Source organism: Alternaria conjuncta (assembly GCF_024043145.1).
Source record: "Alternaria conjuncta strain BMP 0040 chromosome Unknown scaffold_15, whole genome shotgun sequence".
In the NCBI taxonomy this organism is placed as follows: Eukaryota; Fungi; Ascomycota; class Dothideomycetes; order Pleosporales; family Pleosporaceae; genus Alternaria; species Alternaria conjuncta.
In genome coordinates this window covers 54,005-80,766 of record NW_026250104.1, presented here as the reverse complement: position 1 = coordinate 80,766, position 26,762 = coordinate 54,005, and the positions used below count along the sequence as shown (strand labels likewise).

Below are 26,762 nucleotides of genomic sequence, written 5' to 3'. Positions count from 1 at the left end.
CTACCGAAATACCCAGTCACAACGCACACCCAACTCGACCCGTCGGTTTACTTGCATTTCGTATCTGTAGGGTCTAGGCAGAGCTTCGCGGTGCGCGTCATTACTACCATCATCATCTCCTTTCCCGAACCTTCTGAATGTTTGTTGACTTTTGGCTCGCTTTGACTGGTTGGATCTGTCTGCTACATAAGTCCCAACGCTGTAACCTATGCAAGATAACCATCTCCTCAAGCAATTCAGCGATCATCAGCACGAATGGCGACCTTCAACCACGGCAAGATGTGTGTGTACATCATGGGTCTCAAGGACAAATACCATCTACCGGATGCTTCAAGAAACTCCCCTGGTATGACAGTGGACGCCGAGCTCCTGGAAGCCAGAGGATCTGCACTGTTCAATGCGATCCAACTGTGTACGGCAATCTCACACGGCTGCAGCGCTGATTCAGTGAGGAAGTATCTGGAGCACTATCGCAACGACAAGGAGGAGTTCCAGGAAATAGTCGATCAGGCTACGCCCGTCCTCTACTACGCCATCGGAAGGAACTCGCCTGAGCTGGTCAACGTCCTTCTAGATTATGGTTTCAATCCAGAGGGTTGCACTGACGCGACGCACTTCATTCCGGCGCTTGCCTTTGCGGTCATCCATGGTCATATCCACCTACATGATACGACCACGATCGTAAAGCTCTTACTTGCGGGTGGCGCTGATCCCAAGACGATTCCCCAGGACATGTGGCAAGACTACCTGCGGAAACCTTCGGAGACCTGGTCATCTCAGGAAAACGAGAAGGCTTCGCCCCTTACGTGGTGCGACCCGTCTACCCGAGCCATTCTGGCACGCGGCCTCAACCTCACTCAGCGTTACTATCTCCACCGAGCCAACTTGATCCAGCGATTCGAAGACAGAGAACTACAAGCCGCCAAACTCTTACAGGTGCATGGTCTTCTCAAGCTCCCCTATCATATCGTCGGCCAACTTTCCGTGCTCCACGACATGCAGCAGCGGATATTCAACCAGATAGCCGCCAACCAAGATGGTCCAGAGCCTTTCGTTATGGTGTTTGCTGGCCCTCCAGGACATGGGAAGACTGAGCTCGCTGACAGGTTGGGAGATCTGCTGCGTGTCAAATCCGAAACGATCTCATGTTCGCAAATGCACTCCGACATTGAGCTTCTCGGCTCGAAAGAAGCCTATAAACGTTCAGATCAGGGCTCCAGGCTCAATAATCTCCTGTCAGACAACACTGGCAAATGTACGGTGGTCTTCCTCGATGAGTTCGACAAGACGTCGCAAGAAATCTGTGACGCGATTCTAGACACTACCGAAGGTCAGAACATTTTCCTTCCGCTCTAATGCACACGTTTCAATTAACACAAATGACAGGTAAATATGTAGACCGAAGAAACAATCGCAAGGTCGATTGTCGCAAGACTATATGGGTACTGGCGAGCAACTTGGGTCAAGAGGAGATCAAGTCGTACTACGAACGAAAGCTCAAGCAACTAACAGACGAGGAGAAGCAAGGTGCCAATCTAGCGCCCCTCATGCGCAATCTCAAGGATATCTTCGAAGGCCGCTGGGGAGTATGATATCCAACCCTGATCACCACGACAACAAATGACTAACGTGAACAGGACACATTCGCATCTCGCATCAACAGGATCGTCCCGTTCTTCCCCTTCTCGCATGGTGAGGCAGCCGTCGTAACGCACAAATTCCTCCTCGACGACGCGGCGAAGGTTCGCAAGAACATTGATTTGCGCCCAGAAGTCCTACGGCACATGGGCCACTGCCACATCAGCTACCAAGACGACGGCAAGCTCTGTGGTCACTTGGCTAAGCGAGGATACAGGGACAAGTCTGGAGCCCGCGGGCTGAGGAATGAGGCGCAAGATGTGCAGATCTTGGCCCGAAAGACGTACAACGCCCTCCCTGGTCTTGTAACCGAGGCGATGAATGAAGGTCCGTTGGAGAAGCTTGAGGTTAAGCTCATGCAAGATGGAGACGAGTATGAGGTTGGGGTATTTCAGAAACGGGAAGGTTGAGATGCTAGAGAGTGTACACGCTGCTTGACGATGGAATCATTTCGAATCAGGTCTATTGTTCGCTGTCTGGTATCATGGGACCATTGTTCATCCTAGTCATGTCATCTATCAATGCTATCAAGTAGATCCAACATATGTTTCTGACGTCTCATCCTCGCTGATGATGTATTGTTTGTTGATTGTGGCGCATGCGATGATAGGGGCCGTTCATGACCATGGCTTGCTTGCGACGCGAGTGGAGCTGCGTTTGTTGCATTGTTCAAAGATACGGTGCTGCTCACCGGTAGTCGTGGGCTTGAAGAGGCAGAAGACCCGGACCAAGGCCTACCAGTCCCAGCCTGATCTCGTGTGGCCAGAGACGGATGTGTGCGAGAGGAGACGGAATCAAGCTCGAATCTCGGCGGCGCGACTGACGTTTCGTTGGCGGTAGCAGTCGGCTCGCTGACCGTATGCGAGATGACGGGTCTGCGTATCGGGATAGCCGGTAATTCTGAAGCAAATGTTGTGTTGTATGCTTGGCTCGCAGGCAACTCATAGTCAGTCGTTTGCGAACTGAGCCGTTGACTATGTCTCGAAGTATGAGCTGGTTCGCTACCTGGCAGCTCTACTGCCAGATTCACATCCCCCATCAACTCCGATAATTTCCCAAACTTCTTGTCTTGGAAGACGTGGGGTCTTGGGGCTAGAGTTGGCGCGGTAGGATGGAACGCATACGGATTTACTGGTCCGTCCGAGTTTGTGCCACTCATGAAGCTATCGCCTGCCAGTTCTACGGGCGCTGGATGTGCCTCTGGATACGTATAGGCCCATTTGTCTTTTCGAGCTGACGGTATGATATGCGCATCATCACGGACATCACTCAGCGATGACCGCGAGCTTCTATGGATCGGCTGATCAATATTGAGATGACGCTTGGTATCTTCGAGCAATGTTTCCGAGCGGGGACTGCGCTGTTCAGCCGATGTATATGTAGGGGGCGGACTGCTTGGTAGGCTGGGAGGCGATTGATATCGCGAGTTATATGGCTTGTAGTCTAGGTGGTCTGGCATTACTTGCATTTGTCCACATAACGATCGTAAGGTGGACTTCACCGCATCCATGGTCGTCGCGTCCTGTGTGTATGGTGCTTCGGTAAAGAACGACTTCTGGTTCGCTGGCCACGGAGTGTTGTTGGCTGGGTAAGATGTCGCTCGATTGCTGTCTCCCAAGAAGGCCTTCGGTGAGCCATCACCCAGTTGAGCGTGGCCGGTTAATCTTCTGTGCCGCGACACGATGTCATCAAAGTAGGTGGTATCCTGATACGTTGGAAGCGCCCCAGTACTGGGAAGGTCCCCCAAGCGATTAAGGAAGCTGAGTACATTCGATAACTGTTGATGGCATACCATGAGTTCGCTCTTGCGGTCCGCTAGTCGTTCTCGGTCTTTGAGAATGTGTCGAAGTTTCTGAGATTGGTCCAAGATATTGCGATGCTGCTCGACACTGCCGCAGTCCACCCATCTACCGATCTCCTCCAAGGCAGAGGTGGTGTTCTCGATACAACTCCTTATCCAAGGGAGCCTTTCGGGTGTGTTTGCGAGTTTTGTCCGTACCGAGCCAACGGCAACCAAACGCTCGACCTCGGACAGGTCGTTACGAACGATTCGTATCGTTCGCAAGAAGACCTCGCTCTCGCTTCCGATGTCTGCGCTACGTATCGCAAGATCAGCGAACTGAAACGCCTTGCTGACGCTGGCGGATCTCGTGGGTATACCTGCTACATAGTAAGCCCTGCGCTGCGCTATGATCGTACAGCTTTCATACCTATGAGTCCACTCATATTATGAGACTTTGGTCAGTTTGGACAGTAATGGAAAAGCTCCCTAACGACGGTTGATGCTCATGATGGAACGGAGATGCAGGTCGTGAAGAACATGTTCACGAGCATGACAGCTGCCGATGGGCGGCTCATAGACCCCCAACACTCTGTAAGCAGCGAAAGCACCAACAAGGCTGAACCTGCGGGCACTGGAATACCCCTCATGCTGTGTCGCAGTGCTTCGAGAACCGATCTGCAGCTCAATGCTTCTTTCCACGGGCTGAGCTCATGCGTCTGCGCCTAAACATAGGGTCGTTACTCCGCGGGCCATGATGCCGGGCCTATACCATATAATGGAACTCATCGAGCTAAGTATATCTCACGACCGAGTGGCTGCTGCGTGTGTCGCGATGGCGAGTCGCAGATTGGACAGAGCAGTAAGGGACGCTCCTTCTCCGCGCCGGTGGCACTGACGCTAAGACACATAGAGTTTAGTGCAAAAGCAAGCATCAACTTCGCTCTTCAGCCTCGTCCCTTCTTCCTGTGCGTTTCCGCCCGCACCCATCGCCATATCCCAGACGCATCTCAGCTGATCAATTGGTGCATTGCATACTGCATAGACTATCGATGAAACGCCATTCTCGCCCCACCACACCTCGTTCTCATGCCGCAATCTCCTTTTCCAGCAGCACGCGTGACGGCACCAGCACCTGCCCCTGGTCTCCGATAATCTGTAGCAATGCTGGGAACACTGCCAACCCCCCATGTTCGCTAGAAAACCCGAAACGGAAGACTCCGGGCTGTTCAAAGAGTAGGAACGCTAAGTTTGCCGATCGCGCAAGAATCATGTCCAGATTCTTGCTGCGCTGAGCTTCCAAGCCACTCTGCACGAAGGGCGCCACGATGGCGTCCAGGTCTGCAGCCGCACTGGCAAATCTGTGGAATCGGTCTTGCGTATTCTGGCCAACTCGACCATGCAGGAGAGCACCAGTCATGGCCTTCCATTTGCTGTACATGGCGGATTGCGCTGAGTTGTGGAGTTAGCTTCCCAATACAGACTTCGAGAGGCTGAGCTGAACATACCGGCATTTTTACCATCTTTTCCAGGAACAGCTGAGGCGAGCGGCGCAAGCTCACCCGGAAGCAAGCTCTCAACGCGTTCTCCGGTGCATCTCGAAAGCACACTCCACGCTACGATGAGGCGAAGCGTTTCGGCTCTGGTTGAGATATTCGAGAGCATACTTGCAAGTACGGAAGAGCTTGTGCCAGTTGCAATCGCCAGTTCTTTCATATTCGCTTGGTTGATACTGGTTGTCGGGACAGGAGAGACATGATAAAACTCTCGAACGTGGTTCTTGATGTTGTCTCGTATCTTCAAGGCTGCGTCGGTGATGGTATCATCTGATGCAGGCTGAGGTAGCATATCGTCGATATCTGTAGCATAGGCGCTCGTAACAACTGCCGGGGCTTTCTCCAATCGCCCGCCGGTACCGCTATTGGGTGCATGTGGTGGAAGTGAAGCTATCGTTGGACTGTATCGTTTTTTCTTCTGACGGCGTGACAGGAACAGGAATGAGGCTCCAGCGATCAGAAATCCGACGAGCAACATTCCAATCGCCACTCCGGCAACTGCGCCCCCTGCAAGTCCTTTTGAAGCCGACGATGAGCCAGCAGACGCCGTCGGAGTCAGGCTACCCGAGATGATGCTTGTAGACGATTGGGACGCAAGAGATTCAGTCGCGAACGCAGAATTTGTCGACTGTTCGGTGAGCTGTCCATTTAGTGATGTTGGACAAACCATCGTTTTCGATGCCTCGTTCCATGACGCGGAGAGACATTCCGGAGTTACAGTTGTTGAAGCCACTGCTTGCGAGGACGCACCAGACGTCGGGTCGGTCTGGGGTAGTGTCGCAGCTGTCGTTGTCGTTGATGATATCGCTGCTGACCCTGGTTTGGATGCTTCATCGCCTGCTGGGAAGGAAGACGGCGCTTGCCCTCGACTTGAACCAGATGCCGCTGGCGGGGACGGTGTTTCCTGCCTGTGCTCGAGCTTCATGTTACAACAATTACACACTACGAGTCAGAGCTAAAAGAGATGTCGAGTCCTTGGACTTTCTTGAAAGAAGTTGGAATACCGTTCTATAAGGCAAGCTTTCTCGCTAGCGCAGCCCGATCAGAAATATGCATACTTCAGCTGTGCAACCTTAGCGCAGGCTGCGAAGCTCTGACCGCATCATCCCTTCGCCGGAAATGGTAAGTGTTGACGAGGCAAATATCAGCAACATGGTGTTGAACTCTATGGTGTGGGGTCCAGATGCATTGTCGCCGAACGGTCATCAGCACGAGCCTGTGTGGCGTGTCCCTACTGCATATCCGTCTGTCACACCGAATGAACATCGCGTAACACCGCCGCAAATAGATTGGCATCCCCGCAGAGCCCAAGGTGTACTTTTTAAGAATGGTCTCGACCTGTCGGCTGGAGCGAAGCGTGAGGCTGAGCCAAGAACATGTCTCCAACAGCTGACCAGGGAGTGCCGACATATCTCAGCCTTGCCATATTTCGCATTCGGAATGCATACTTGATGGGCATCACTACGCCTTGTTTAACCCAAGCCAAACTATATTGCCACAATCGCTATTACATACGAAACACACTTTCATTATGGAATACTCCCAATCCCGACCGGACTTAGTCGTTTCCATCGACTTCGGAATGACATGTAAGTAGCGTCTCACAGATTAATAGTATATCAATGCTCACCGAATCCGCAGGTACTGGTGTCGCATATTGCAACGTAGCGACTGGATCCGATAGCGTGCGCCATATCCAACGATGGCCTGGCCGGACACAAGCAAACGAAAACAAGGTTAGATCGCTGGTCGCATACTGTGATATCCGAACTAATTGATTGCAGGTGCCGACATTACTTGTTTACCCACAAAACTCCGAAACGCCGTCATCATGGGGGTTTCTTGCTGAAACCGCACAGGAGGGTAGTGGCGCAGGTCACGAGAGTAGGGAGTGGTTCAAGATCATGCTCGACGAAGACCTACTGGAACAAATGAGATCTAATTCTAGTGAGCCATCGAAAGTACCACATATTCACGAAGTAGAGAAATGGTAAGTCGCTTTCTAGAAGTCAGCCTCGTGGCGAGCTAATGATTGGACAGGTACACGGACTATTTCAGCTACCTCTACCGAACGATCGAAGCACGACTACGAGGCGAGCTCGCGAGCCGCTGGGAGGACGCGAAAATCGAGTTCATATTCTCGGTACCCACGACATGGAAGCCGATACCCACTGTGGAGAGATTTCGAAAGACGATCTCTGCGGCCGGCTTTGGATCATGCGCCAACCACACAGCATCGATAGGGCTGACGGAGGCTGAGGCAGCCGCGGTACATACAGCGCGCAGTATGCCTGGTATCTTCAAGGTGAGTTGCGTAGCAAATCTCGGTGCGCTCGCGCAGAAGATAACGTTGCCAACAGGGGAACGAGATACTGTTCGTCTGCGACGTGGGCGGAGGTACAACGGTGAGCCAGTGTTCAAGTGCCAAAATGTGGCTAGGCGGCTGAACGGGTACAGGATCTATCAGTCTTCCGAGTGAAGAAAACGCAAGATGGTTCTTTTAGTCTTGAACAGATCGACGTTGTATTCGGTAAGTGTCTCCATGACAACACACCTAATCTTGACTGACTCCATGGAGGTGCCACCATCGGAGCCGCGCAGCTCGACAGCTTATACGAGAAAGAAGTCCTACGGCGATTAGAGAATGCCGATCGACTACAGCCAATGGGACTTTCGGATATCAACCAGGCCGCCTGGGAAATGCGCATCTCGAAGGAATACCAAAAGTTCGTGATTTCCACGAATTAGTGTGAAAACAATGTGACTGACCGTCCAGTGCAAAATGCGATTACGGTTCTGAAGAATCTTTGATGGATACCGAGACCTTTGCGGTGCAGGTACCCAAGCTCGACAAGGCGTACGACAATCGAGAATGCGGTATCAGCGGCGGCGATATGTACTTCCGACGGTCATACTCACGCGTGCGCTTCTTGTTGTTGTCATCGACTGACAGCCACATAGCGACGATTTGAAGGGCTTCTTCGACGCTCAGGTGTCCAAGCTTTTCGCCATGATGGACAAACAGCTCGCTCGTCTGCTTCAGAAGTTTCCGTCGGAACAAGTGGTGAGTCAGATGATACATGTTACTTTGAGGTCATTGTCTTACCAATTCAGTCCCATCTCGTCCTCTCCGGTGGCCTTGGCAACTCCGCATACGTTCAAAACTGTCTACGAAGCCGATACGCATTCGGCAGCACACCTTATTCCAACGCGCAGCACATGCAGATTCGCATCGCTCCTGACCCTCAGCTCGTGGTCTGCAAAGGCAACGTAGCCGATCGTGTACAGAAGCTCAAGTCCGGACAGTCGATCTTAGGATGGCGATGCAGTCGCGCATCATACGGAACAATGTGCAAGATTCTGTACGACCCGTTCAACCTTGCGCACTTTGGGTTGAGGACGGAATTAGATCCTTTGGACAAGAAGGAATACGTCATGGATTGCATCGACTGGTTTATTAAGCAGGTAAGCGCAACGCATATCTATACTGTGGTAGCATGACGCTAACTAGGCCAGGGTGAACCGGTATCGAGCGACTTCCCAATAGTAAAGAGCTTCCAACGAAAGTGCCCGCCAGCCTCGTCCAAGAACCCCAATCCACCGAGAATCTATCCCACGGAAGTTATATGCACAGAACTCGACAAATCTCAGCTTCCCATAGTAAAGAACAACTGTAAGTTCAACTTTCCACTACAATGAAGCACGATACTGACATCTTCAGCCTGCCGCTCAATCTGCAAGATCGAATCCGACTTCTCGTCCCTCCCACTCTCCCTCTTCAAGCTCAAAAACCGACACTGGTGGAACTCCGGCCCGAGATACCATCGCATCAACTACGTCGTCAAAGTGAATCTCGGGCCCGCTGATGTTTCTTTCGAACTTTGGCACAACGGTGTCAAGCTTTCGAAGGATAACTCAATCAAGGTTGAGTGGCAAGCGAGTGCGCCGCCTGATCCGAGCGCGACGACTATTGCGCCAGACTTCCCGATGAACAGTCTGCCAGCGGTATCGAGTTATAATGCAACGCATCGTCGTACGGTAAGGTCGGTTGGTGATGGTGGCGGTAGGCTTGCGACCAATTGGGGGAAGTGGGAGAACAAGACTGGTGTCAGATCTCAAGTGATGTCGGCGTCGCAGAATGGGTCCAGGGTGTGGTAGGAAACAGCATTGTTCGCCTCCATGCGCATTGTGGATGGGTTCGCTGAGATTCAACTCCTCGTACGCAGGTTGCAGTCTTCGCGCGTTTGTCGTTCCCGGAGCCGTATGTTGATCATGTTTCCGTTTGTGTAGCGAAGTCGACCAGCGCCTAGAACCGCAGGAACATGGTGTTCCAAGCATACAACATGTTTATCGCAGAGTCTCCAATGTGCCTGTCAAACCCTGCCCATTCATCATAAGGTCTATCCAAATCACAGCATCGCACAACAGGAAAGTTGCCGCAAACGCCATGAACATAACCATCAGAACGGCGAAAATTACGCCACAAGCGTAAAATAGCTGGCCAACTTTATCTTTAACAGCAAATGGCGGATCGAACAGCTGGCACCGACATATAGGACATAAATGTCCACCTGGAGATTTAACGAGCTCGGCAAGACAGTCTCGGCCCATAACGTGGTTGCAGGGAAGAAAGAGCATCCCGGCGTGAGTATTGTTGTCATAGGGTTCCCAACAGAGGCAGCATGTGTTGTCGTTGAATGTGTCGGTCGGTACCGCCGGGAAGGTCCGCCGATTCAAGAATTCATCTCTGGAGACGTAAAGGCCGAGGAAATTTTCGAACATGGCTGGTGTTTAGTTGGGTGGTAGTTTTGTAGATTTAGTTTAGTACAGCAAGGAATGCAACGGCGTGTTAAGTATAGATGAGCGGTGGGCAACCACGGATAACGATGATGTTGGAATTGGTTGGTGCCATCAAATCAGTTTTCCACGCTGGACGAATGAGAAGAGAGCTCTTTGCGCATATTGGACAACGGAGTGGAAGAACCAAGGAACATTATTACGATACAGAATGTTAATTTACCTCAACGCGTAGAAGTACGCTTATTGCAGATGGATGCCTATAAACGACGCTTAAACATTCTCGTACCTATGCCGCTGAAAACCAACCAACTTATGATCGGAGGTGGGCTTAAAAAATCGACGGATTGTAGACGGTACCTCCGTATAGCAAAGCTATTACGAGCTGAGCAAAGCAAAAGCGAACCAATATAACCGAGAATACGGTCGTTGAGAAGATGACACGGTCGCGCCGACTCGATAGTCGAAGGTCCATGCAACCCACGGGTGCGCTTATTGCGATGGCCCAGAGGATCAGCACTGGAAGCTTCTGCCACTGCCATGGCGTCTGGAAAAGCTCGTCTACTAGGTAGAAAATGCTGGTCTTCACCGCCAAGGCTCTGGAACGTCCTGATGAAATCATGAGATGAACATACAGGGCTTGAACCATCGCGTAAATCCGCATACCCAGAGCCAGCTGGGGTTGCAAGAGCGGGTTCCTCGGATATATGTCGGTCAGGCGCTGTAAGACGAAGTCAATCTGGTAGCATACGTTCGACATGTAGAACCAGGAGTTGACGGCCTTGACTGGAAACCTGATCCAGGCCGGAAGTCTATACCAGAAGGGTTGGAGTGTGTACCAGAACGCCTGGAGTCGACTGAAGGCGAATATTGCCCAAATTTGCAGACGCACAAAGTTGTCCAGAAGGATACGCCAGAGGAAAACTTGAGTAGGAGGCTGAAACCATACTGCTCGGCAGATGGGACATTTGTCTCCATTCGGGGCTTCGATCATGTCTTCGAGGCAGATGTCTCCGAATACGTGATCGCAAGGCTGCACGCGCACAGCGCGATGATCTTCGTCGTATGGACCCCAACCTAAGAATATTAGTACATAGCTACACATCAAGATAGGGGGAAGTACTTACAGAACGTGCACTTGTCTTCGTAGAATTTGTCGTTCTCGCCCGCGCGAACGACATTCTTCTCCAGGAAGGTCTTCTTCGTAACACCGAATAGCGTTTCGAACATGGTTGTTGTTCAGGTTGTGGGTGTGAGTTTGGGAAGCTGTTGTGAGGACCACGCGATTTTAAATAGTCGTGCAGATGTGTCAGTCCACTCCAATGTAAACCAAAAAGGTTTGAAGGGCAGTACGCATTGTGAAATAACTCAAGTCGTTGGAGAGTGAATGATGAGGTGAAATTGAGAGAGCATTCACTCGTACCTAGGTAATTACTGCGGTGACCAGAGGCGACGAGCCAACCACACATCCCGCATTTCATACGACTCATACGCAAGAGATGCTCTACGAAAGAGAGATGTATCGCACCTCCAGGAACCTTGGTCGTAATTGCTGCGTATAAGTACTGTTAATAAAGCAAGAGGCGACCATTGGTGATGTCTAAAGTGATCGGTGTGGGTGCCACATCAAGCCGTCTACATCTAATGAACCAAAACCTGTAGAATCCTGCGGCATTTCCAAACTCGGACGAATGACGAAAGGAAAGAGATGACTGGAAACCATGGTCGGTAGGCACGGAGGAAAGACGCGGGCAGTCTCCACGTGGATCCGCGTCACGGGCGCAGTTTAGCCGAGCACTAGCGCGCCGGCGCGCCAGCTACAAAACCCCGCCAAAAACATTTCTTGCTCCGCCAACGGCCTGCCTTGCCAACGCTGCGTTTCTTTGCACACCCACAGACACTCTTTCGAGAGTATGTCCTACCCTGCAAATGAGAAATTCGGAGTAATCTTCACTTTTTATCACGCCCACTTGTGGGCTGTACTGCTCGTAAGAGCCTGGCGTGACTCACGTCTGCATCCGGCATCAGAAAACTCAGGGCGCCAGAAAGCGCGACTTCCTTGCTTCGGCGGGAGGGAGCGTGGAACTGGTGTCCCTATGGGAGTCGGTGCGAAGATTGTGTGCTTTGATCCTTCGGGTGAGAGGTGACACTGTAGTACAATACGCAGCGTACTTGACTTCGAGTAGCCTTTTGGGCGAAAGAGGGCACGGTATCATTCGATTCTGATTACTCTGGCGAGGCAGGCCGTTCAACTTTTTTTCTCTATGTAAGTGCGCTTTGCGATGTCGCCTCTTGTTCGAGGATACTGCTAATAAAACCTCATGCGAATCCAACGGAACGAAGCCCTACGACTACTGCGCGATTTTCCTCTTGTCTTCTTCCTGGAGCGCCTACTCCTGCGGCTCCGATGCCACGTCCTTCTCCAGCGCATACATGATGTCTGTCCGCAACGTATACTTAGTTCCCTTCACAACGTCATCGCCCGAGTGAATAAGGAAACGATGCTGGAAGAGCAGGACGCGTCCGGCCTTTGGCTCGACGTCTATACGGCTCTTCATACTGCTGTTGAAGAATGTAGTGGCACCACCCTCGAGCTGTTTCTCTCCGCTCTTCGATACCGCGTCATTGAGGTAGAGATGCAGGGTGAAATAAGAGCGCTCGGTGCCGTCGGGCGTTTCGTAGGTCCCATCGCAATGCGCTGATCTAGTCAGCAGCTATAGTCGCACGATGCAATACAATACATACGTTTGAAATACTCCCCGCCGATGTACTTGAGATAGCGTCCGCGTTCATTGAGTCTGGTCACCTTCCACGTCTCGCCGCGTCTCGCTGGGCCGTTGCCTGTGACGTCGACCCAGTTGTGCAATCGATGGATCTCAGGCACCGACGCCTCTATCCTCGCCCAGAGCTTGGCCATGATCTCTTTGTTGTCCCAGATGATGCGCCCACACTTTCTCGTGTCCTCATACATGGCCTGCATGCCTCCACCAACGTTAACAAGAGCCCGTTCCCACTTGCCGTTTGTGGTCGCCTCGGCTGCTTGAACTAAAGTGTTGCACTCGTCTTCGGAGAGGACACCATCAAGTATGACAGCCCATGACTTTTCGTCTTCTAACAGGCCAGCCTTTTTAAAATCAATTTTGGACCTGGTCAAATTGGGCGCTGGGCCTTCGAGGAAACCATTGGGCAGTGTAAATGTGGAGGGTGGAGGGCTGGGCTGGACGGATGTCCGACCTTCGTGGGTGCGAAGCAGGTCCTCCTTCAAGTCTGCGGGTAAGGTTCTGGTAGCTGCCATTGTTGATAGATATCGCACTGAAACTCGGAATGCGCGCAAAGGAAGCATGTCCTGAAATGAATTTTTGAATCAATGCGGACTATAAAGGCTGCGCCGGGCTGTGAAACCAGCTGACTGCTGCCTGGAAGCCGTCGATCCATACGAGAGACATGGAGGCCACAAGGCGTCCATCGTGCATTTCGTGCATATCGCCCACAAGGAACGCGTGAAAGCTCTCAGGAGCGACTTCCTGCTCATCTTATGCCTTGGTCGCCCTGGAAGAAACAAGCAGTAGCTCCATGACGCGGGTCCCTGGCGCGGCCACGGGACGATGATCGGCGAAAAGAAAGCACAGTAGCTGGACAAATGACTTCTAGAGATACGGCCGCCGCTTTCTGCGCTGTGTTCTCAACGTTTCACCTACCATGGGTGACAGCTGCCTTGTTACCTGTCCAGGTGTTGCTGGGTGCTGGGGTGGCAGGGACTGTCACGTGGAAAGGCAGTAGCTATTCGCGGCCCTTCTCGACCCTCACAGCCTCGCGTTTCAGGCACACGGGCTGCATCCGGGCTGCATCATCATCGTCACCGCGCACAACTGATCCACCAGCTCATCCACAGGACGCGAGTCGGACGCAGCACAGTGAAGGCAGTTTCATGTGACCGGTTGCTTCTTATCGACACCAGCGCCGTCGTGCAGTGCGCGACCAAGCCCATCGCAAGCCACTGCCGCTGCCTCCCTGCTCCGCCAACCGTCGCGCCAAGCTAGAGGTGCCGACTTCACTCCTAATTTCCCGCTGCCACGCCAGCTTCACGACGCTCCGAGGCGCTGACGCGACGCCGCAAAGCTCAATTCCCCGCGACCTGACCACCGTCGCCCATTTCCCACCGTCTATCAACACGTCGTCCCTGGCGTCGCGACCGGCCGGACCACCACGCTCGCCGCCGTTCGCTCAGCAACCACAGCACTAGTCACGCAAACACACCGCCCGCCGCCAGCCTACGCCAGACCCTGCGTCTATCGTCTATCGTCTATCGATACCTGCCATTCTTCACCCACCAGCGACGATCGTCGCGCGCCTCTCGTTAACACCACATCCCCCGACTCACCCCAGTCATGTCGCACCCCCAGGATGCCGGCTCTCCGGTGCCTCCAGCCCACCGCAATCGATTCCCAACGCTCTTCGAAGTCCTCAGTAGGACAACCAGGCCACCGCTGGATCTCTTTTCCTTCTACATCTACATGCGCGACCAGCAGCGCTCCGTCGACTATCTGGACTTCTGGTAAGACAATCCCATGTCCAGGCTCTGGGACCACACTGACCACCGACAGGCTTGATGTGTCGCAACATCTACAGCTATGCAGGCTTTACGTGCGACGGTTACACAGGAGCATGATAGAAGAAACTCCTGATCTCGAGAAAAACAGTAGGCGTTCGTCCTACATGTTGAATAACGCTGGAGAAGGCCCTTCTAACGAGAAAGGTGACAATCTGTCTGACCAGCGCTTGTCCGCCTTTCTTCGTTCCGACCGCGGCAGCCGCAACCACTCGCCACAAAACAGTCAGGGTAGCAATCAGAGCCGAGAGTTCCCGCGTCCAAGCCTGAACTTACTAGACACTCCGGGTGATTCGAGCTCACCCGGCCAGGACTCGTCCGCTGATAACACTCAGCCCAGCAGAGAGGACCTGCGCGCGTCGGCAGAGAAGATCTTGTACACGTACTTGCTCCCTGGGTCCGAGCGGGAAATAATAATTCCCCAGAGCATCCTGACCGAGGTTCAAGAGGCCATAGAAGGGCCAGAGCAGCGTGCGGATCCCGAGCTCTTTGACAGTGCCAAAGACTACGTCTTCCAAGCCATGGAGCGCGACGCATACCCAGGTTTCTTGCAGAACAAGGGCCTCGGCAACCTTGTGCCCCAGAGCATGATGCTCCGTCTCATAGTAGGACTGATCAGCTTCTTTGCGGCCATGTGGACGTCCTTCATTCTTATATTCCTTGACAAGTCAAGAAGCACGCGCTGCTGGGTATGTCACCTTTCGGTTACACGATGGAGAATCAACTAATGTTGTGCACAGATCATCCTCCCGTTCACTATCGCCATCTACCTCATCTTCACGCACCAGTACATGCTTGACCCAATCCTCGCCCTGGCTGGATTCAGCGAGTACACCTTCTTCGACTTCAACCGCATCAGGGAGCCATTCGTCAAGAAGACGCTGAACAGGCGCTCCATCACTGTCATGGTCATGTTCCTGGCTGTCACGGTAGCCGTCTGCTGTCTCTTCATCTTCGTTCCAGGCAAGCGCCTGTAAGCCAGTGCAGCTGCGTGGCTTGTTTTGATACCACATGTAATGTTTGTTTATTCTTGGCGTTGTCAGAATGCGAAGCGCGGAGGGAATCAAGACCAGCGGGGACATGGAGAAGATACCCCCTCGCTTCGTCGCCATCCGACCTCCAGCAGGCTTTCCTTTGTTTTTGGACCGATGCTTGGATCGGCCATGTTCTGGTAATGGACGGCTGTTCTCTTTCTAGAGCATGGTGTTCAGGCGTTCTCTGTGAGACGATCAATAGCGAGTTCAACTGAGATATAACCCCCACCAATTGATATTCATCTTTAGCAGCGCTCAAATGCCATGTGAAAGTAGTCAAGCGTGAGATGTATGCACCCCTGATTGACGTTTGGCGAGCCGTTAGGTGTGGAGTTGGTGCATGCACGCCAAGGCGCAATGACGTGAACCGCGGCCGGCTTTCACGACGTCGAATTGCATCTTACGTCCATTATCGGCGAATACGCGCATCGCCAGTCGCACCCTGTATAGCTTTGTCACCACCGCTACCGACATTCCATAGTCTTAAGCTTTGATCTTCCAATCGCTTGCAATCGCGACATTCGCAGTGCCAAACCTTCTTGCAGCTACAGGCACTAGCGGAGTGGATAGCAGCGACCAGCAAAATGAGCGGGCCAACAGCTAAGAGCAAGAGAGGGCCGACGGTGCTCATGACCGACAGCCGCGACGCTGCACCCCGAGCACCCCAACGACCCGGCGCAGGACAGCGACAGGCGACAGGCGCGCGCTTGATCTCGGTGGACAACATCCTGCAGTACGCCTCGGACATTCCCTCGCAGCAGCAGCGACGCGGCCCACCTGGCAACGCCAACCGCCCCATCATGCACACGCGCACCCCCAGCGGCCGCCATCCGCTCGATCCCAGACTCACTGGCCGCCTGATCCCCCAGCACATGCCCACGCGCTCCAGCAAGCTCAGCGAAAAGCTCGTCCTGCTGCCCGAGACGGAGGGCCAGGAGGAGGACGAGAAGGGCGACTTTGACGACGACGAGTACGAGGGCCCGCCCACCGACGAAGACCTCGCGCGACGGACCCCCAAGGGCGGCCCAAACGACAAGAGCTATGCCGAGCGCCTGCCCAAAGCGAAGCGGACGGATAAGCTGTCGCGCGTCACGGCCTACTGCACCGCCCAGGCCTATAAGATGAAGAGCACCGCTCAGTTCGTCAAGGACACCCACAATGCGCGCACCAAGCTGTACGACGACTGCCTCTACACCGTATACCACCTCCCGCTGCTGCCCGGAAACGATGGCTACCGGGTCCGCAGTAGCCCGGCGCTCAAGAGCCCAGGCGGAAAGACGGTGCTCGACGAAGAAATTGAGCGCAACGAGCAGCGCGATCACCACGAAGGCTACTTTGGCGACGAAGAGACATACTACGTGCGCGACGACCACGAGCTCGATCAGCCCTGGGACGGCATGCACGACCGCCGAGACTCGACCGAGAACTCCAGAATCGCCCCCAATGCGCTGACCTTTGGCGAGATGTTCGTCTTCTCGTACGGCGTCGTTGTCTTCTGGAACTTCACAGAGAAGCAGGAAAAGGACATACTGGCCGACCTCACCTTCTCCGCCGTCGCTACCGGAATCAACATCGCAAGCCGACCCTTGGCCGAGTCCGACTTTGAGACGGAAGAGTTCCATTTCGAATACAACCCCGAGATCCAGCGTCCCCGCGTCTACAACGACATGATTACCCTCAAAAGCGGAGACCACATGATCAAGCTAGCCATGAGCCACGCCATCGCGCAGAGCACCAAGCTTAGTCTGTTTGAGGAGAGCATGAGCCGGACGATGCTTGCCGCGCAATACGTACCGAAGCGCTTAGCACTTACCGGAAAGCTGGGCATGAGGAGAACGGATGTAGTCAAGATGATTGGGCAACTCTTCACCAGCCGTGTCGAAGTGAACCTATGTACGTATTGAGCCACCCTGTCACGACCCACCCATTACTGACCACTCTCCCAGCATCGAATATGCTCGACACCCCAAGCTTCTTCTGGGATTCCGAACCTACCCTCCACCCACTCTACACCGCCGTCCGCGAATACCTCGAGATCAAACCCCGCATCCAAGTTCTCAACGAGCGATGCCAGGTCTTTTTGGATCTGGGCGAGATCCTCTCCGACTCCATCAGCGACAAGAAGATGACCAAGATTACGTGGATCATCATCGTCCTCATTGTCCTGAGTATATGTATAACGTGTCTGGAGGTTCTGCTTCGCTTTGCTATTCTGCAAAAGGGCAGGACTAACGTCCCTGTGGCTGGAGATTTGGAGATCAGGGCGGTAGGTGGACTCAAGGGTATGGGTCCACCTGCATATGCTGGACCAGGGTTACTTGCTGCGCGTAGTTTGGTTTGGTTTGGCAGCGGGGTGAAGGGTCTTTTGGTTGGCTGAGTGCATGACGTGTGATGGGGAACAGAGGGGTAATACAGATCACGAGGACATGCATCGAGTGGTTCTCTCACGGGCATCTGTAAGAAGGCGCAGTACTACTCGGTCGCGTTTTTATCATTATTATAGGCATCAGCGATGGGCGTTTCTGGTCGGCGCCAAGTGTGTATTCTTTGGTTCTACAAACTCTAGACTGGGGATACGTGTAATTTTGAAGGGTTCAATTCCAGACGAAATGCATCGTCACGCTCCTTTCCTCGTCTTCCCCTCTTCTCCATCGTGATCAAGCACAGCGAATACGTGTAGTCTTTCAAGGGTCGGTTTCCAGACAAGATAAGTCATCCACGTCTACCTGTCATGTTCCCCCCTCGTCCATCGTCATCAAGACTCCCTTTCATCCCTGGACTGTATATTTCCAAGAGGCTCCATGCCAGACTGAATACATCATGAAATCTTGTCCCCTTTTTCCCCGTTCCAAGTATCGTGATAAGATGCCCCCATTTATATTCCACATCTCCCTCCCAGCACCTTGATACTCCATCTTCCCATCCATATTCTCACCAGCAACCAGCCACCAGCCAATCATGAAATTCAACACTCCCCTTCTCAACCTCCTCACCCTAGGCGCCATCCTCATCCCCGATGCCTCCGCCCACAAAGACAAGAAGAAAGCTGCCGCGGAACTCGCGCACGACATGACGGCTAACACCCTGGAAGCCAAGGCCGTGAACTACATGGTCTTTGTCGAGCCTCTCTGGCACTTCATGGACATGTGGCATAATCATGAGGCTTCGTACGGTGTTACAGGTCTGGACTGGGTGACAGATGCGTGCACAGGCGTTGATGACAGGCCGTTTAAGTGGGACTGTGAGTTAATTGGTATTGGAGAGAGAAAGAGATCTAACGTCAGGTAGTCAAACCGGCGTGTATCCGCCATGACTTTGCATATAGAAACTTCAAGCGCCAGGGGAGGCTAGGTCATGTGAGTTATGCCTTCCTTTCCATCCACAATCCCGCGCTGGTCTTTTCCTTTGGTCTTCTCCAATACACAAGAGCCACGAACTAATCAAGCCACACAACAGCAAGCCCGCAAAAAGATCGACAAGAACTTCAAGGAGGACATGTACGATCAATGCAGGAAGGAAAAGCACAAACACCTGTGCCGTATTGGTGCGAAGATTTATTATGCCGGTGTGAGGGTTATGGGGAGGAGGGACTTGGTTGAGCCGGAGAAGACTATGATAAATGCGACTGGAATCGCCAACGCTACCGCCGAGGATACTGCTGCCATCGTTGCCATTGCCATCGACTCGAATGCTGAAATTAGTGCTGAGGAGAGGGCTCAGAAGGTGTTTGAGGCTTGGATTGCGGAGCTGCGAGCGCATCCTGAGGTGCTGATGGAGATGACTGAGAGGGATTTGGAGAACGTGGAGGTGGCGCTTGATGAGGGGATTGAGGACATTGAAAAGGGTGATGAGGTGCAGGAAGAGATGGCTGCTGTTAGTCTCTGATGAGATTTGCGAGCTATTGGGACGACGCAAGCATATCCGCTGTGTCATGGTCCAAGAGATCTCTGTATCCCCATCCATGTACGATGTCTACCATTCAGTAGTACCAATAGCAATACCACCCCACCCTTCTACGTCTACTCCTTATCCACAGCAAAAGCCTTCAAATCATCCATCGCCACACCCTTCAACGCCTTCTCATTCGTCGCCTTGAGCACAACCTTCGGCACCTTCTTATCATCCATGCCCGTCCTCGCATCAAACGCCTCCTTCCACCTGCTCACGCAAAGACACCACTTGCAGCCATCCGTCAGCCCCACTTGGCGCAAATCGTTGCCCCGCGCGGCAGAGAAGTCGAGGAACTCTTTCGACACTACACCCGCGATGGCGTGGTTGCCGGCGTCCGAGGCGGGCACTTCGCAGTAGCCTGAGCGCGTGAAGCCGGTTAGGGGCTGTGTCGAGTGCAGCGCGAGGGGTTGCTTGAAGACTGTGGTGTGTTAGTCGTGGTGCGCTGGTGATGGGTGTCCTTGTATACATCTGGCATGGACATGCCGCCTGTTCATTATCAAATCGCAAACACCCGTCGCAGTGCATGAACGACGTTGAGACTGCGAAACGCGTGCTTGAAGATCCCGAGTCCGCGACGAAACTGTTTCATGCAAATGAACACAGGATCGGAATGTCGCGTAACCGTTTGGCTGGATCCCGAACGTTGAGACTTGAGACGACCCAATGCGGGATGCCGATGTCTTATCTCCTCATTGCCATTGAACCATGTGATCTTACGTACCGTTTAGAGACATACTGCCAGCTTCTTCCCGTTGCTTTTCCCCGTGGTTTTGAACTGGCGCTCTTTCCCACTTAATCTGCACGTCGTGAACGTGAGCGTATTCGCGTTTCGGAGCTGTTCGTGCTGAACGTGTAAAGTTGGAGAGGAGATTACGTAGTAAGCGCATGAGTGATGAGATGGCAGGAGCACGTGCGGTTATTAACGTGCACACAATGGTTGACGGCTTGACGGGTGGTGGTGTGCTCAAGATGGCGTCAAGAGAGCGTTAGAGCGGAGGTTTAGCGCGTAGGGCTGAATGGATGACGTTTGGCAGGGGGGTAGCTGCCGCAGATCTCGAGAGCTGCGCGATCGGCTGTTGCACCATCGTGGGCCGCGGCTGGGATCTGGGCGTTGGGCGTCTTTGCCGGGGAGCGGGCCTAGGAGCGGCGATCGGCGCGACGATCTAGATTGTGATGCCATCGCAGCTATCGATGAGTGCTTTTGATCTGTCGTCCCTACTATTGTTATTCGGGGTCTTGACGTGCTGGATGTGGTATTGATGCAGGCTGCGGCATCCACAACTTTACTCAGCATGTGGCGTTCGCGGACTTCAGGCACCGTATAGGCACCATTAAGTGATCGGCATGTCTGGACAGAGTTCACACAGAGTTTATTCATGTTGAGAAAGGTTGCATCATCTGGGATGGTATTGATTTGAAGTGATTGAAACAGAGCTACTGCGCCATGCAATTGTTCGTAGATGATCCTTTTCTGTAACCGACAGCATTAAGATATCATCGCAGTCGTGGATGTAGAGAGCGATCGTGGGCGACACGTATTGATGAATAAGGAAAGTAGAAAGTATACAAAAACACCGTATTCCAAATGCATCCGTGACCGGTCTTGCCATCCAAACGCCGTCAGTAGGAAAGATCCCAAACACCTTTTTGTGGGTATGCAATTCGCTGCCATCCTTATGAGATCGGTAGGCCGTGGGTATATATGCAGGTTGTAATGTAGTAAGTCGTATGCGCACTAAGCGCAGCGTCGTGAGTGACGGGTAGTGTGCGGTGCTCATCGGTGCACGGCACCCGCCTTGATCTCTCTCTTCATTTCCTCGAGCTTCTTGTGCATCTTTAGGAGGTCGTTCCTCTGAGCCTCAGTTGGGGGCTTCTCCGCCTCCGTCAGCTGCCAGTACAGCTCCTCGTACTTCTTATAGTACTTCTGGAACCTCTGCGAGAGCTCGACAGTCTGTCGGAAGCTCAAGTTGGGCATGGAGGGTGAGGTGGTCGATGTGGAGGAGGCGCCTGGGGATGCGCGTGGGTTGTTGTGGTGGTAGCGCGAGGCGAGGCCGGTGTCGATGTTAGCGACCTTGCGGACCTTGGGCGCGGTGGTGGGAGTGTTGGAGGAGGAAGAGTCGTCCGACTTGCGCTTCAAGGAGCTCGTACTGGAAGGCGTAGAGCCGTTGGCCTTGCCGTTGGTGTGTGAGGGGGTGTGAGTAGGAGTTGCGCGGTCGCCACTCGGCTTCTTCACAGCCAGGTTGTGGTTGTGAATGTCGCTGTCAATGTCGTTCGCCTTGCGCTTGAGCGATCGGTCAGAGTTACCACCCGACTTGGCGGGCGATGGAGCTGCCGCAAGCGCCTTGTGGACTGGGTGTGAGTCCTCGAAGTCGCTGGCATTGACAGGCGGCGAGGCGGACAGCGGCGAGGGATTCTTCGGCTTGGTGTTGATGGGCATGGTGGGCTTGAAAGGCCGGTTGGCGGGGCGGTCTCGTTGGGAATCGCGGCCACTCATCTTGGGTTTTGCGCGTGGGTTGGTGGTGCCTTCTGAAGCGGGGGCTTTCTTGTTGCGTATTTTCGAGGCGTCGGCGGCAGGTGTGTTGGATTTGGAAGGTGCGACGGGGCGAGGAGTTGAACTTGAAGGCGTCGAAGAGGCTGGGGCTGCTGCTATTGTGGGCTGCTCCTCCTTCACCTCTTTCACGCTCACTTCCTTCGCAGCCGCAGCTGCCTTCTCACGGGCCAAGTACTTCTCCTTCATGGACGACTTCGGCTTGATCTCTACTTCCTTGGCGACCTTGGGCTTCTTCTCAACTGCAGGCTTATCGGCCGCCTTCTTCGTGACCGTCTTCTTCTTGGTGAGATCAGATATCTTGTGCATTGGAGTGCTCGCTTTTGGCTTAGCCTCTGGCGCCTTCACCGTCGAACGCGACAGGCATATGCCTTGGCCTCTCTGGTCACGGGGCAGCAGGATCTGCCAGAGCTTGTCGTCCTTTGCCAGCCGCTGGCGGTCGAACGACTTGATGGCGCCATCAATGGCTTGCTGCCGGTCCTCGGGGCTCTGGTAGGGAAACTTGAACGGATTCACCTCACGGAACGACTTGTCTGTCAGCTGCCACTTGTCGGCGTCGGCAGTGGAGCGCTTGGCTATCTTGGGCAGGACATCTCGGATGTTGGCCGGCGACGTCCTGCAGGTGGCGGCGAGAGAGGCCTCGGTGGCGGGCTCCCGCGCAAGGAGATGGATGATGGGCACTCGGAGCGCGCTGACGATCACGTCATGGCTGTTGCTCGGCTGCGAGGTAGGAGCCCGCTTGTGCATGGGCGACGACGACGCGCTGAGCGAGGGCGAGCCCAGCATGGAAGGAGCGAGGTGCGATGCCTTGAAGCCCGTCGACGGGAAGCGACGATGGGCTGGTGTGCGCCCGGGAGCAGCATCGCCGACAATGGTCCTGCAGCAATCTTTGTCAGTCCTGGTATACACAACTGGGTCTCATCATGGCAATCATCCGCGACAGGGGTGCCCGAGTCTCTCGACTTGATGCCAGAGATCGTGGGCAGCCATGGGATACCGGGGAGGCATACTTGTTGGCTTCCTTGAACTCTGATATCGCAGCCATGTTACTCCGTAGCTGCTCCAGCGCCGAGTCTACGCCTGCCGTCACGTCCTCCGCCTTGTGTACCATCAGACTGTGGTTGATCATGCCCGCGAACTCGAGGCTGTCCGGGCTGCCAGTCCCGCTGGACTTGTACAATTCGTATCGGTGGAGCTCGCTGCTGCTCTGCAGCATGTGCGTCTTGTCGCCATACTTGAGTTGCTGTTGTTGTGGTTAGCCCAGCTCGTGCCAGCCCCCATTCCGGGTCGAACCACCCAGGAACACCTAGGTAGCAACACAACACCAAGCGTGCACACATACTGGAGTCCGTCCGAAGATTATCTGCGGTGATTTTCCGCTCCTAACACTGGCCAGGAGCTCGTCGACAATGTCCTGGGTAATGTCCACCTGCATGGCCTGCACAGGCGGTCGTCTGTCGTCCTTAAGTCCGGCGTCGCTATCCGGAGCCCCGACAAGGGCTATGCCGCCCGGGGTGAGCAGCGAGGTCGCCATGTTGGTGTTGTTGGCGTCTATGGAATCAAAGAGGCGGAACGAGGTGTGAAGCTCGCACCCGGATGTTGCTAGGAGAGGCAATGCATGGAGAGAGCACCCAGGCACTGAGCGAAGAGCAAGCAGTGCAGTCGGGCCCGAGGCAGAGACCCGTCACAGACGTCTCTGGCGTTTGGGTGAGGCGTTGGTAGGCTCGAGGAGGACGGAGGAACGAACAAAGGACGCTGCTCGGAGGACCGTCAGACAGGTCAGACTGTCACTGTCATAGCGCGCCCGGAATCCAGCGAGCAAGCGTGCACGGATATCAAGGTACGATGCTGAAACGATTGGTTGTCACGCACAGGATCAACGGCTGGGAGAACCAGACAATGTTGCTATAACGATGCAGTGTATTCACACGCAAAAGTGAAGGGTAGTGAGCTGGACGGACGCCGAGCGAGTTGCGGTGTTGGGCCAGCACACATGCCTGAGAAGGCGGTGGTGCCGACAAGGGCGGTCGAGGCATAGCACGATTACGCTTCAGGGTGCCAAATCCAGCGGCGGCCCGCTTGCAAGGTACCTCGTGCTACCTCAATCTGTGGCCGCTGCAAGGCATTGCCATTCACGCCCACTGGTCCCATTTCGTTTTATTAAAACAGCATGCTCGTCACAGTACGATACGATCATCACAGCATGCAAAAAGCGCAGAGCGACAGCTTTTGACTCGGGACTCGATCTCCAGTGCTGCGCCATATTCCAACACGCTGACCAGAGCTGCACGGTGTGCTGAGTCTGGCAAGCCTGGGCGGGTCCACCATCACTCGTGGCAGAACTGCGGGCAGCAAATGGCCTGCGTTTAAAAACGACGGGCGCGGAATTTGGGAGCCGGGTGCGCCAGGCAGGGTCGGGTATGTGCTGTACCTGTTTCGAATCCAAGCTGCCCTGTCCGTGTTTGAGACCACCGCAAGGCCATGCTTCACGTTGGCCTGCAGTTGCCTCTCCAGTATTGTCAGTGAGGCTTTCTCCATCCTCCAGGGCGCATCGCCTGACCAGAAAGATTCCTCACGGGCTGAGGCTTTCGGTTGGGGGCATCGCGTCACCCGCGCTGTCATCCGGCGCGGCGGGTTCGGTGCTGGTTAGATCAGCTTCATCGGGAGGCGCCATGACAGGGTCATCCAAGCCCGACCTATTTTGGTGCCTGCGGAACCCTCCACCGAGAGTGGGGAGCTTGCTTCCTCGAACGACTCACTTGTGGGAGCTATGGTGGAACTCTGCAAATACCAGCAGCTCTCCAAGCTTTCATCAGTGTCTCGAAACGACTACACAATTCATCGCTGCTGATTCGTTGCGCTTCAAAGTTTTCATGCGAGTCATGCCACTTCCTCCAACCCCCCACCTCTAGCAGTCAGCCACACTCATGGACTACGACGAACCATTTGACCAGGCGTACGTCGGCAAGCAGGGCTGCTTCTATGATTCGTAGAATATCATCGGCTGCAGCGTCAGGCGGTATGGTGGAGACTAAATCAGAGACTAGAAGCCATCCGCGTCGGAACCTCGCGTCCGGTTCGACGGCCAGCAACAATAACCGAATGCGTGAACGAACATGTTACTCAACATGTGCATGAGTAACGACGGCTGCAGGTAGACGAGCAGCGTGTGTTCGTGGTTGCTTCTGACCTTCCCGAGCACCTGCAGCGAGACCAACGCTGACCTGCATATACAGTCCGTATCGCTCGCCAGTGTTGCCCATCCAGTGTATCTAACAAACATTGCCAGCAAGCCATGCGAACAGCTGATGTCGAAGATCAACATCGATCAGCCGTCACTCCCGACCTCATCGAGCCTGCAAAGCGTCTTCCAATTTGGAGACCTTCCGTGTTCTGGAAGGCATCCGAGGTATAATATCTGCACCCCTGACCCCGTCTTTTGGCGATATTGCATTGCGAGGCCATGGCGGGGTACGTAGATGAGGTACCACAAACTGCCGTCACAAGATCATCAAATCTCCATGGAAAGTGAGCACAACGATGTCAAGGCTATTACTTTTCGATGGGTTCGCCCCTCGTTCGTGCAACGTTGTGCCGAAAAGCAACACTGTAAACCTGAGATCGAGACTGCATATCGCGATCCAGCCCCAAAACTTGCCTCGCCTTTGTCCAGCAACTCTCTGGGTCTGCAGATGACTGCGCCGGCAACTGGGGTAATTGAGTATTCGCCTCCCGCTTAATTCGTGCTACCCGATCAAAGCGGGCGTGTTCATCATGATCGGATTTTATCCCTGACGAATGAGGCTGATACCCACTCTGCATGGAGACTTTGCTTTTCTCCGCGATCCTGCGGTACTGAAAGCCGCACATCAGCACACAACGTTGATCTAGAACTACCCCTATACTATGCAAATGTCATTAACATTGGAAAGCAAGTCCGAGCAAAAACATTCTTCACGAACACTACGTCAGCACCGCTACGGATGACCCTCCTGTCACATCACAAGAGGTCCGCATCATTTCCTGGCTACGCGCGCGACGCAATACGAGGCTTCGGGAGATTGGGCGCCGGACAGAGTGGCTCCCACATGGCTGGCCACGCATCCAATGTCCGTAATTGATTGTAGTACTTGTGGCAAAGAGTTGCAGGGCCTTTAGCTTAAATGTAAGCTTAACTTAATCTTATTACTTCTAGATTTTAACTAGCACAGCTTTTTTGCTATAATAGTATTATACTAATTTATTAAAGATACTAGCTTTATAATCTTCTTTTACTTCTTTACCTTATTATCTTTCTTTTCTTTAATATAGCACCTAGTACCTTATATCTAATTTTATAGACTCTATTTAGTAAAAAGATATTAAAAAACGTCTAGCTATTATCTTAGAATAGCTAAAAGATTTTAAGATTTTAAAATATTTAGTATATATTACTATTAGTACTAATACTTAACTATAACTATATATATTTATATACTTCTAAAAAGTTTATATAGTAGTTAAGAACTATATAATATAGTAGTAATAAAAATACTATACTAGACTTTATAGTATCTATTCTCTAACTAGCTAATAACTATAATATAATAACTATTTCTTTAGCTCTTAATAAAAGTTATAGTAGTTTATTATAGCTACTATTTAATAAATAGTATTTTACTATATAAAGTAACTTATAAATACTATATTTTTACTATTTTAGCTTTTATTACTTTTATAAAGTATTTTAGCTAAAGTATTTTTTTTATAAAAGTATAGCTTTTTATAAAACTAAAAAAAAAAGTAAATTTATTATTTCTTTTACTTTATATACTTAGTTATAAATAATAATATAGTAGATAATTAGTAG

General features: G+C 52.9%; 10 protein-coding genes across 10 annotated transcripts; 5 read left to right on the top strand and 5 right to left on the bottom strand.

The window, feature by feature from the left end:
* Positions 1-255: 255 nt before the first annotated feature.
* On the top strand, positions 256-2,048 carry J4E85_008935 (uncharacterized protein; the record flags this gene model as incomplete). The annotated part of the gene is made up of 3 exons (XM_051473159.1): positions 256-1,330; positions 1,387-1,586; positions 1,638-2,048. The coding sequence occupies 3 exons, from the start codon at positions 256-258 to the stop codon at positions 2,046-2,048; spliced, it is 1,686 nt and encodes a 561-aa protein (XP_051322822.1).
* Positions 2,049-4,505: 2,457 nt separating this feature from the next.
* J4E85_008934 (uncharacterized protein) lies at positions 4,506-5,266 on the bottom strand (the record flags this gene model as incomplete). The annotated part of the gene is made up of 2 exons (XM_051473158.1): positions 4,506-4,870; positions 4,927-5,266. 2 exons carry the CDS (start codon positions 5,264-5,266, stop codon positions 4,506-4,508), a joined length of 705 nt encoding a protein of 234 aa, XP_051322821.1.
* Positions 5,267-6,505: 1,239 nt separating this feature from the next.
* J4E85_008933 (uncharacterized protein) lies at positions 6,506-9,132 on the top strand (the record flags this gene model as incomplete). Its single annotated transcript, XM_051473157.1, has 11 exons — positions 6,506-6,563; positions 6,616-6,710; positions 6,759-6,964; positions 7,015-7,279; positions 7,432-7,504; positions 7,553-7,700; positions 7,751-7,882; positions 7,936-8,038; positions 8,089-8,439; positions 8,491-8,647; positions 8,696-9,132. 11 exons carry the CDS (start codon positions 6,506-6,508, stop codon positions 9,130-9,132), a joined length of 2,025 nt encoding a protein of 674 aa, XP_051322820.1.
* A 970-nt stretch (positions 9,133-10,102) lies between these two features.
* Positions 10,103-11,001, bottom strand: J4E85_008932 (uncharacterized protein; the record flags this gene model as incomplete). The annotated part of the gene is made up of 2 exons (XM_051473156.1): positions 10,103-10,848; positions 10,899-11,001. 2 exons carry the CDS (start codon positions 10,999-11,001, stop codon positions 10,103-10,105), a joined length of 849 nt encoding a protein of 282 aa, XP_051322819.1.
* Positions 11,002-12,161: 1,160 nt separating this feature from the next.
* Positions 12,162-13,066, bottom strand: J4E85_008931 (uncharacterized protein; the record flags this gene model as incomplete). The annotated part of the gene is made up of 2 exons (XM_051473155.1): positions 12,162-12,469; positions 12,517-13,066. The coding sequence occupies 2 exons, from the start codon at positions 13,064-13,066 to the stop codon at positions 12,162-12,164; spliced, it is 858 nt and encodes a 285-aa protein (XP_051322818.1).
* A 1,093-nt stretch (positions 13,067-14,159) lies between these two features.
* J4E85_008930 (uncharacterized protein) lies at positions 14,160-15,357 on the top strand (the record flags this gene model as incomplete). Its single annotated transcript, XM_051473154.1, has 3 exons — positions 14,160-14,326; positions 14,376-15,069; positions 15,121-15,357. 3 exons carry the CDS (start codon positions 14,160-14,162, stop codon positions 15,355-15,357), a joined length of 1,098 nt encoding a protein of 365 aa, XP_051322817.1.
* Positions 15,358-15,998: 641 nt separating this feature from the next.
* J4E85_008929 (uncharacterized protein) lies at positions 15,999-17,791 on the top strand (the record flags this gene model as incomplete). Its single annotated transcript, XM_051473153.1, has 2 exons — positions 15,999-17,307; positions 17,361-17,791. The coding sequence occupies 2 exons, from the start codon at positions 15,999-16,001 to the stop codon at positions 17,789-17,791; spliced, it is 1,740 nt and encodes a 579-aa protein (XP_051322816.1).
* A 581-nt stretch (positions 17,792-18,372) lies between these two features.
* Positions 18,373-19,299, top strand: J4E85_008928 (uncharacterized protein; the record flags this gene model as incomplete). The annotated part of the gene is made up of 2 exons (XM_051473152.1): positions 18,373-18,655; positions 18,860-19,299. 2 exons carry the CDS (start codon positions 18,373-18,375, stop codon positions 19,297-19,299), a joined length of 723 nt encoding a protein of 240 aa, XP_051322815.1.
* Positions 19,300-19,433: 134 nt separating this feature from the next.
* Positions 19,434-20,099, bottom strand: J4E85_008927 (uncharacterized protein; the record flags this gene model as incomplete). The annotated part of the gene is made up of 2 exons (XM_051473151.1): positions 19,434-19,783; positions 20,087-20,099. 2 exons carry the CDS (start codon positions 20,097-20,099, stop codon positions 19,434-19,436), a joined length of 363 nt encoding a protein of 120 aa, XP_051322814.1.
* Positions 20,100-21,139: 1,040 nt separating this feature from the next.
* On the bottom strand, positions 21,140-23,447 carry J4E85_008926 (uncharacterized protein; the record flags this gene model as incomplete). The annotated part of the gene is made up of 3 exons (XM_051473150.1): positions 21,140-22,790; positions 22,924-23,156; positions 23,256-23,447. The coding sequence occupies 3 exons, from the start codon at positions 23,445-23,447 to the stop codon at positions 21,140-21,142; spliced, it is 2,076 nt and encodes a 691-aa protein (XP_051322813.1).
* Between the last annotated feature and the right edge of the window lie 3,315 nt (positions 23,448-26,762).